Below are 11,705 nucleotides of genomic sequence, written 5' to 3'. Positions count from 1 at the left end.
AAAACCCTTAAGCTAAAACCAGTACAAACGCACGAACAATGTCATAAATAACAGTACCGCCGATAGTCGTTGTTGACAAACAACGGCACTAATTTTATTCAAGGCAAAAGATCCCATTACACTGCTAGAATGTGTTGTTTACATTCCACAGCAGTAATTGTTTTCACCTCAATAGATGTCAGTGATTGGTTGAAATTACCGAAATTCGACAATTTTAACACGGAATAGCTTTAAAAAATAAAATTTTCTCAATAACACTAAGAGTAAAAGATATTTTATACGACACATTCTACCAGTGTTCCAAGTTTGAAAGTGTTTCGTTAAGAAAACAAGTGGTACCTGCCAAATCAGAAAGATCCTTTATTTGGAATATGTGAGTCTGTAGTACATAGCTTACAGTGTCCAAGCACAACAGTTGGTGTCTGCTTGAAGCTGAAGAAGTTGAAGAACTTTCTTTCAAAAATGAGAAGTGAGAAAGTTTTTTAAAACTATTTTAGTGAAATATCCGCTGCTGACCTTGTGAAAAAGCCGAACACTTTTTGTTCCGTGAATACACCACTGCATTTCAATACAATAACTACTGAAGAGAGCGCTTTCTCTGTCATCGATTACTGGCATTGGAAAATTTTCAGTATCATTGGTGTTGTCGAAAATGAATTGAATTGCTGCTTTCAGGAAGAGGGAATGTACATACGCTCTGGACAAGAGGATTTGCCGTTATCGGCAGTCAGCTGTGGGAGAAAAAGAACTTGCAAAATACCTGCCTTCTTTATTTGACTTGCCCTCACTGTCATCACAAATCAAACTCCTTGCTGGCATGTGGCCTGCCCAAATCATTGCATGGCATTATTGAAAAATGGAGAGCTTCTGATGCTGTTATTAGTTCTAGCAAATGTTGATGCTAATGCAGCTTATTCTGTTTTGTACATATGGGAAAGTGCTTCAAATCATTCCAAAAAATGTTCTACTCTTGTTTTGGCAATGAAACTTTCCATGAGGATGTGCAAAGCATTTTCATTGTACAAGTTTTCATGCACTTGCATTATAGCACATTGTTGTACGGAGCCAGGTTTTCAAATGGCAAAGTTCTCTCACAGCTTATTCTGTCTTTGCATCAATTGAGAGAACATTCAGTGCACTTTGCCATTTGAACACCTGACTCTGAACTACAATGATGCAGCACTGTCTAACACATTTGCACATCTTTCAAAATGAGCAAGTGTAGAAAAAAATTTTCCATATGTTCAAGAGTGGGCTGAAAAGTTCACAGGCTAACAACAAAGGAGAATCTTGCTTGCAGTAATTTCAAGTCTTCTTATTAATAACTGCAGTGTTTCTTTCTGGATAAACTGACATCTGGTTGTTCAGAGAAACTTCAAATGCAATTATTAGCAATTTGTCTTGAAAATTGACAAAATTTGATGTTGTGTAGTAATCAAGTACCTGCAGATAAAGAGTTTAACTCTCAAGGACATTCATGCTGACATGGTTGATACATCAGGGGATGACACTCCAGCCTTATCAACAATGTAAAACTGGCAGCTCAGTTTAACAGAGGAAGACAGAGTCTTGAGAAGACCCATGGTCTGGATGTCCTGCAGCTGCCACCACTGAGGAAAACATTGATTGTGTTCACCTCATGGTGAAGGATGACAGGCGATTGACTATAAACCAAATAGTTAATGTTATTAGCATATCCCATGAGAGAGTGGAGAATATTTTGCACAATGAACCTAGCATGATGAAGGTTTCTGCTTGGTGGGTGCCACATCTTTTGATATTTGATCAAAAACACACCAGGTTGATTACATTACAGGAATATCTGATGTTGTTTGAGGCAGATCCAGCTAGTTTCCTTGAACATTTCCTAACATAGGATATGTGTTGGCTTCATCACTTTGAACCAGAAGCAAAGAGGCAATCCATCCAGTGGAAACACTTCTCTTCACCTGCTCCAAAGAAAGGAAGGTCGTTTTATCTACAGGGAAGGTGATGGCCTCAGTGTTTTGGAATGCAAAAGGCATTGTGTTTATTGACTCTTTTCAAAATGATCACACCATCAATGGAGAGTTCTATGCCAACTTGGTAAGGCAGTTATGAGAGGCTATCAAGACCAAGCAAGCATTCAGAAAAACTTTGACCACTGAAGTTGGGTTTTCTCTGTGAAATCTGCCAAAAATCCGATCTTGAGCATCTCAAGCATACACACATACATACACAACATAATAATGGACGGTCATTGACTCTATAGAAAGAAGTAACTTTCTTTAGTTTTATTTGAAATAGATAAATGGTAATACTGAAAGGCAGAGAGGTTTCTTTAGTCTTTCTGAGAATGATACACTATTTCTGGTGCTAGTGCCATGATTAAATGCACCCAGTACACTCTGTAAAGTTGTTGATGTTGGAAAGACATCCAACCATACAATTCACACCACAAAAATAGAATGTATATGCATAACATGGTCCATGACCACATCTAAATGGACAGTAGCTTCAAATAAAACAGAGATGGACTATGACAACCTACCCAATCCATGTCAGTAATGAAAAGTGATCATAAAATGGTGTGGTGGTGGTAAGGGTGATATTTTTGAAGCTGAACACTCCTTCATAGTTCATACAACTACATTGTGTGTGTGTGTGTGTGTGTGTGTGTGTGTGTGTGGTGAAGGGATAAGTAAAAAAGCAGTCTGTAATTTCATATCAGTATGAATGTCTGATTTATGTGTGGAGAATTTATGTTGTATAGGTTAAACCATTTTTTTTTTTTTATAACCGTACATATCACACTAAAAATATTAGTTATTTTTCAAGTTTATCTGAAATACTTCTCGCTACTTGTTCTCCCATTGCTAGTCAGTGTCATATAACTAATTTTACTATCTAAATAAATTTTATAATACAATTTATGTTTTTTTTCTTAGTAAGAAATTACAATTATCATCATAGAACTTCAAAAGCTCTCCCTGAATACTCTTCCGGAGGAAAATATGATCCATCAGAATTGGAGGTAATGATCTGATTTAAATTTTTATTAAACTTAAGGGTTTCCATCTTCATACAAAAAAACTGAGTTGAATAGCTGCAGCAGTTTGATAGAAATCCATTGGATGCATGAGAGGCTGTCACAATTGAGCTGAGAGTGTGTACAGGAGAGGCTACTGCAGTGGTACGGACATATGCTAATAACTAATGAGTGTAAAATAGCATGTCTGTGGATTTTAAGTAATGATAACTCTGTAACATATACATACATACATACATATATATATATATATATAAACATATCCATCATCACCATGTCCATTATTCCATGTTCACATGAGTCAGATGCAATTTTTGTTGAGGCAGATGTTCTACAGTCAGGTGGCCTTGCATGACAGGTATACACACACTATATATATATATATATATATATATATATATAGTATATAGACTTATACAATGGGCCTTTTTTCAGTTTCCTTCTACCAAATCCACTCACGAGACTTTGGTCAGATTAGGGCTACAGCATAAGACATTCGCCCAGAGTGCCATGCAGTGAGATTGAGCCCGGAACCATTTGGGTTGGAAACAAACTTCCTACTACACAGGCACACCTGTGCACCTATATATATATATATAGATCCAATAGAGGTAGATTCAAAAAGTACTCCATCTGGTGGGAGATAAATATCAGTTGAAACACACAACTAGAAAGGCTACTAATAGTTTCATGTTTTTATGATACTTATTTATAAAATATGCGATGTATCTAAAAGCAATCTTTGAGGTTCTGTTTATGCGTTATATATATTTTAAAAACTAGGATGCTGGAAAGTATGAAAATAAGAAAAAAACATGAAAGATGTAGTGCAAAAAAATGGAACGAGAAAAAGGAAATGAAATCAGACAAACTAAGATCCTTGTCCTCTCTGATTGCAGAAAGCTCATTAAATACAAAAGGTTAAGAACAAAATAACAGAAAACTCAATCCAGAGTGGGTATTGCCTTCCAGTTTGATAAAAGAAACTTGTCCATGTGACTACACATGCCAAGAATTTCAAATCATAAATTTAGCAGTGTGTTGGAAGTGTTGGATGTAAGAAGAATATGCTATGCATAAGTTGCATTTCTTAGAACCATTAACATTTGGCTTAGATTTTTCCACTATTCTTTACTTAATTGTATGTGGTGTGGAGCTGCTCTTCAAATTCCATATGTTGCTAGCCAACTTAGTTGTATTACTTTTATCAGTGTGTCAGAAAGAAGATAAGTTGTTTGCATAACATCTCTTGTATTTGCCCTCACATAACCCAATGTAATTCTTCTTTTCAACTGATTTGTTATGGAGCATATGATGGAGCTTATATACAGTTAGTCAAGTGGGCAAGGTTCATGGTCTCAACAATTACAACTGGGAGGCGAGTCTCTTGATGACTTTTGTGAGTTATATTGTTCTTCATATTGAGCAGCAGCTGTATGGTATTTTTATTGAGTGTCTGTTAAAAATTTTCCAGTATTTATGATTTATTGTAAAATGTTTATCTAAAAGAGACAGAGATTTCTTGCCTACATTAGTCTTAACAGTAATGGAGAAAGGAAGGGTGAGCCAAATTATTTTCCTAGGTCTATTTTTTGGTCTATTTTCCTGATTCGTATTTTTACTTAAAGAGTTGTAATATATTTTATGTTTGAAGCTGCTGTTAGTTAGGGCATTGTTATAATAGGGGGCTGTCTTACCAAATATTTGTTTAAAAGATTTTATATCTTATTACTAATGTTAGCTATCAAACTTTTAAAGACTATAGGTGGGTGACAGGACTGTTTAGGTATGTATGAGACCTTCTCATTTGGCTTATAATATGGTTTATAAGAGCGGGAGTTTAAATCAAGGGAAACATCTAAAAAAATCAACAGATTACTAGTAATAGAGATTTTGAGGCCTAATTAACTAAAGGTATCAATGTGATTTTTCCTGCATTTATCAAGAGCGTGACCATCACAGCCATTCCATCCCATCGTCTCATATACACCAACATCATGGGATGGGAACTTTGATCTCAGTGTATTTAATACAAAGAGACCCATAAGATCACAGATGTTTGCACTATTATGCGATCCCATCAATACATCAAACAATATATATATACATATGTATGTATATACATATATATGTGTATGTATATAGATATTTCTGTGTACATATACATACATGTATATTTCCTTACTGTTTGGCATCCTTGTTTTTAAAATATGTATAATGCATAAACAGCCTGAAAGGTTGCATTAAGATGCATAGCGTATTTTATAAATATGCCTGTTCAAATGTCAGAAAAGCATGAAACTATTAGTAGCTGTTTTGGTTGTGTATTTAAATTCGTATGTATGTGTGTATACACACATATTCATATACATCTATCACACACACACACACACACACACACATATCATTCAGCCAATTTGACTACGGTTATGCTGGAGCACCGCCTTAAAGGGATTTTAGTTGAAAAAATCGACCCCAGGACTTACTGTTTTACAGCCTAGTACTTATTTTACCAGTGCTAGGCTTACAAAGAATAAGCCCTATCTTTTAGTTTACAGATAAATTTACTTAGGCCAGTGCTATTTTTTTTATTAGCATTTCTAAAGGAAGTCTCATGATTCACAAATTGAGATTTCACATAACAGGATTGTTCCGACATAATAGAAATATTTATCTTCCGCTTGAACAGTTGCTTAGTATACTAGGTTTTTACATATACAGTAATTCTTAAACTTACATTTTTCTTTAACCTTCCAATCACAGAAATCATTGAAATAGTTATATATATATATATATATATATAGATATATATATATATATATATGTATATATATATATATATATATGTATATTATTATTTATTATTATTTATTATTATTTGTATTATTGTATATGTGTTGTCTAGATATAATATGTCTGGCACTTTTGCTTCTTCGGATATTGTGTTCTTATTTGGAGGGGGATTATTTCTATTTGTGTAATACGTATCAAGTTTTACATTATTAAAGAGGATATATGTCTAAATACGTTTTTAGTTACTGAAAATCCAATCCGTATTATTTTATTATTAATTATAGTACTATATTTATTAGACGTGAAACGTTTATTAATGATTGAATGAATTATTTGGATAAGATTAGTCCTTATCTGCTTGCTGTAAAGTAATATAATATTATTATCATTTTTGTTCAGCTTTTTCTCATTGCTTCCATATGTATGTTTTATATACATATAGGTACACATGCAATTTTATGTGCATATGTGAGTGGACTTATAATATTTAGATAGAGGCAGAGTCTCTATAATAATTATGTATAAAATCCATTATATTGTCCTGTATTCCAAATATAGTTCATAGATTTAGATAATATAGAATAAAATATATGTGAAAATTTTATGTATAATTATAAATTATTTTTTATTTTCCATGAAGGATATACATAGATAAAGACAATACAATGAAATCGAATGATTTAACATTTAATACGCGGATGGGGTCATTTAAAAAATTTACTGAATTTATAATGATAGCGAATGTTAGGACATAAACAAAAGACATTACGGATGGAGTGGGGGCAGGTTCAATACGCACACCATGAATCCCGCCTCACCACTGACCCGGGTTATAACCTATGTCGCATTCACGAGGGACCTTTCATACGCGACATTTGTGCAACATTCTTCCATCTGTTATCAAACACTTCCTTAGTCAGGCATCTCCTCTCCAGCCCTATTTGTCTTTTAAGGTGAAAAATGAAGAAATTTACCAAATTAGGGCCAGAAATGAAGTTGCCTGACCTCAACCCTCTCATTCTTGTCTTCCATATCACCTGTCTCGCAGAGAGAAAACAATTCTTACCTTCTTTCATTAAGAAATCCGGCGGGTTAATTTTTACTATAGATTTCAGTTGACAGCTGTACTCTTCCTCCACTTGACAACAGTTGTTCGGCGTAAACCCACACATCTGACACCTCCAGACACTGAACAATAGCGTGCAGAACAGTTTCCCTGTCCCGCCCACATCTTGGACAGATCGGAGTATCCAGGCATCCGTGCCTTGAGAGTTTGTCCCAAACAGGTAAGGCTCTGCGGTAACACTGCCAAGCCAAAGACTTCTGAAAATTATCCGGGGTCTTCAGCCTGAATGTACGTGTTCAATGGCTCTCTTGAGGGCATACCACCATTTGTTATTTATAATGGATCCAGTTAATGTCCTCTGAATCAACATCTTAATCTGGTCTCTGTGCTCCTTAAAAGCCAAAAGGGACGTATTAAGTTTCCAGTAGTCGGCACCTCTATGTAATTTATCTATGTCAAGCTTACAGGTGACCATCTTGTGATCACTGTAGCTGACCATGTTCTGTGTACACCTAGCTATCTTTCTATCTACTTTTCTAATTAACACTCTATCTATGTACGACCTGGAAGATCCGTCACTACTTGACCATGTCCACAATGGAGCATTTAGATATTCCAGCCTATATGGATCTACCAGCTCAAAATGTCTTAGTAGATCCTGGAAGCAAGCATTACCTTTCCTACCTGTACAGGAGCCAACATAATCCACGCGTGCGTCACAGATTGTGTTATAGTCTCCTAGCACAACTAAAGGATGCGATGTACCAAGAAACTTCTCCAGGTTCTGAAAATAATCACTTTGCCCAGTTGTATGGTGGAGTGCATAAATTGCAACCAGTCTGATAGTTTTACAAAGGCTGAATGTCAAGTCGATGACGACCAGCCTACCTTCTGGATCTGAAAAAAATCAACTTTTTCTCAGAAATCCAGTTTCTTTTTAACAGGACCAACAGTCCACTCCTGCTAGGAGGACAGCTCGGAGAGAAAATACTCTCGTAACCGTCAAACAGCAGGAGCAGATCTCTTGGCCCCCTCAACTGGGTTTCTGTAGCAAAAACAACATGTAAATCCCTTGACCTGATGTCATTTAGGAGGCATCCTTGCTTCCAGCTTGACATCAGGCCATGCACATTTATGCACTCTACATGAATGCAAGACATCGACTTACCTTAGTCAGTGGTTTTCTCCTTTTCCCGGGTTCGTGGGGTGGTGCTTTGACATAAGTCCTCGTACATGGATTTGTTAAAATCCAGTCTCAGAGGACCTATGTCTGTTGGGTAGTATTCTTTTAGAATCCGATAGTTCATTTCATCTATTTGATAGATGGTTACATTGTCAGGGATTTTATGGTAATGTTTAAATATGTTCGCTGTAGGAACTCTTTCCATTTTGTGGGTTAATTGTTTATTTTGGGTGTTTATTGCCACCATAACTATTTTAAATTCCATTTTCTTTGGGCTGGATGAGGGGGGACAATCTTTCTAGGTTTGGGGGAGTGGATGTAGGGTGGGATTGGATGAAAGGTGAAGGCCAGGAGGGGGGAAAGTCAGCACTGTAGGGAGGGAGGTGAGCCTCAGCATTGGGGGGAGGGGATATCGTCTGATATCCGGGATTAGATGGGGAGGAATCCAATATTATTGAATTTGGGGGGGGAGTAGTGGTGGGGAGGGTGGTTTCTTCTTGTGTGTTTGCAGCTGGGTTTTTTTTCTTATTTGTGCTGGGGGTGGGTGAGGTAAAATTGTAATTTTTCCTTTTTGATGGTTTTTTGGGCCTTGTCACCAGCTTGTTGAGCATTCTCAGTGCCGGGGTCCTGCTGGTCATTCTTTTGGTTTTGCTGTTCATGACTTTCTTTTTCTTTGTGGGTGGGGAAGTTTGCTCAAATGTGACCCTTTTCACCACACTCGTAGCATCGGGGTTTTCTCCCCTCTACCATCTATGTGGATATTTATGACTATATCTTCCAGGGTATGGGGTGGCTGCCTGGATGATGACTTCCAGTCCTTAGCCCCGCCAGTTCTGTTGCTGGATTCTTGTTGCTTCTATCACTTTTATCTTGTCCTCCAGCCCCATTAGTAGGGCTGAGCATAGCCAAGTGACATCCACTTTCAGTGATATTTCCTCTATTGATACTTTCTACGTGCGCCTACCTAGGTACATCACTAGTGGCACTATCTCATTTGTTTTTAATGGTTGTATCTAGTATTTCATTGCTTTTTCTTCATCTTTGAAGTATACGACCACCGTCACATACCTTTTCCCTCTTGCTAGAAACTCGACATCTTGCCATATCGGCTGTAAGCATTTTTCTATTTGTTTGTTAGTAACCTTTTTGATTTTCTTTTCTTTAATTATCTTGGATTTAAGGATAATAATTATGTTTTGGGTTCTATTAGTTCGTTTGGAAGGGTGGCCCTGGCATCGAAACCCTCCCTTGCAAACATTTTTGTGTTGCAATAACACACCTGGTTCAACACACAATTAAAAAATTTTTTTTTAATACCTGCCGCAGCAGTAAAATAATCTGTTTTTGATTTTCAATTTGGTTTGCATCTTTTACAGAAGAATTATTCATTTTATCATTCACAGATACTGAGGAATTCATTATTTTTTCAAGAGTTTTTTCATTTGAAGACATGTCTTCAATGTTTATTTTTTTCAAAAACAGGATTGTAGTAAAAATGCACAAATAATTATTCCCCTCCCCCTTATGGAAGGGAACAACAGTTCTCTACGTCTGTTGAACACAGAACACAGATATCAAAAGTTCAACAACAATAATAACAAGAAATTACTAAACGAATAATGCAAACTTAACCAATACCAATAACGATGAAATAACTTACAAAAACCACGATATTTCAGATGTAGAAGGTTCTTTATGTGAAATTATAAAATTATAAATTGATCAAGTATTTCTTTTATATTTTCATTTGTATAATTGGAAGATGCTAATTTGAATTTTAAAATTTAATGCAATTGTAACTGTCCATTTGTTATAGATTAGATGTGCATGGGTTCTAATTCTAAGAATATCTATTCAATATTTATTTAATGTAATTAATTTATCTATCAATCTATTTGTATGTATCACCTTATATTTTGATATCACACACAAAAAAACACTATATATAGTCACTAATCTATATCTTTATTAGATCTCCTATAATATTTAAAGGTTTTATAAAACCTACGTCTACATGTTGAAAGTGCCTTTGATTGACAATTTATTAAGTTCTTATGTTTATATAATAATATATATAGTGATTCCTTCATACAGAGACAGCAACTATTAGATTTATGTATGTATGGTATGGTTGAATCTATTATTCACCAATCTAATCTATAGTTAACTTTGTTTTTCTTAAGTTTATGTATATATGTAGCTAATGATGTGGTATTAGTAGCTATATTCGGCTTAAAGGAGTGTATGTGTGTTAAAGTCTTTGTTTAAAATTAACAGAACTCCCTATATATACTATATTATTTGAATTATTAGTTAGTGTAACTATGCATTTGTATATGACGTTAAATCTTCTACAGTTGCCTTTTAAAGGGCATAATTCTTTGTTTTTATTTTTACATGAGCAGTTTTTATTTTTATTATTATATTTCTGTTCAGATGAATGGTGCCTACTATTATTATGATTATTTGTGGTGTATGAATTTCTTGTAGTATTATTTATTGTGGAGTTAGATACATTTATTGTTTGTGAATTATTATTTTTATTTTTTATTAGCCTGTGGCATTTTCTATATTTTCAAATGTATGGTAGTTAGAATTTTGCTTGGGTTTTGTTATATCAATATTATTGTTAGGTGTTCCAGTATTTTGAGTATTATATATATATACTCCTATTGTTACTTCTTATCTTATTATTATTGTTATTATTATTACAGCTGTTTTTATATTTGTTAATTTTTCTTTTACTCGAACACGTGATAATAGATTCTATGTTTGGTGTTGTAGAGAAGGATATTTTAATTGATGATCTATTAAATATGTGGTGATACTTATGATTGCTAAGAAAGTTTTTCTTAACTATATTTAAAAACTTTTTTTGCTAAACCCTTAACATTTAATGAAAATGGAGGTGTGTACCAAATAATTTCTCTCTTTTCACTCCTATTAGGTAGTTTATCACATTTATATATTGGTTTTGGGATTTGTATTTTTTTCACTGAGTATTTATTGTTATTATATATAGTTCTTTGTCTATCATTATTTTTTTCTAGGTTTTGAATTGTGTTGTGTAGAAGTTTTCTCATTTTGTATTAATTGCATATTATTGTTATAGTTAAGGTTATCTTTATTTCTTAGTTTAGTATCACATGTAGTTTTGTTTAATTCCATTTGTGCTCTGTAAATTTTTAGTTTATTATCCTTTATGTATTTAATATTTTGTTTGAATCCACTAGCAGCTAAAGCTTGATTGTAATAATTGGCATGATTTTTTAAAATTTCTTCATTATAAGATAGGTTAGATATTCTAGTAGATATACTATTTACGATACTTTTAAGTAATGATATATGATAATTTGAATTAATATTTATATATTTAAGATATTCATTAGGTATATGAATATGGAATAGGTTGAATGGAGAATAGGTTGAATTATCAAGGTCTAAAGTTACATCTGAAAAATTTGCTTTAGAATAACTTTCCTCAAATGTGATAGATAAACCAACATTTTTGTAGTTCCTCTCTCATTTTTCCTCTCTTTCTTTTGGCTCTACTGTTATACACTAGGAGAACATGTTCTCTATATAATCCTCCTTTCATATTATATATATATATATATATATATATATATATATAT

At 34.1% G+C, this 11,705-nt stretch overlaps 1 protein-coding gene across 1 annotated transcript in view; it reads left to right on the top strand.

Annotated features, from left to right (window-relative positions):
• LOC106874321 (uncharacterized) overlaps window positions 1-11,705 on the top strand; it is a 466,970-nt gene that overhangs the window by 19,883 nt on the left and 435,382 nt on the right. The window contains exon 3 of the mRNA XM_052965857.1: window positions 2,928-3,013. Within this exon, the coding sequence (XP_052821817.1) occupies window positions 2,928-3,013 (86 nt within the window). The remainder of the gene's footprint in view (window positions 1-2,927; window positions 3,014-11,705) is intronic.

Source organism: Octopus bimaculoides, chromosome 2 (assembly GCF_001194135.2).
Source record: "Octopus bimaculoides isolate UCB-OBI-ISO-001 chromosome 2, ASM119413v2, whole genome shotgun sequence".
Classification (NCBI taxonomy): Eukaryota; Metazoa; Mollusca; class Cephalopoda; order Octopoda; family Octopodidae; genus Octopus; species Octopus bimaculoides.
This window is presented reverse-complemented; position numbering and strand designations above follow the sequence as displayed.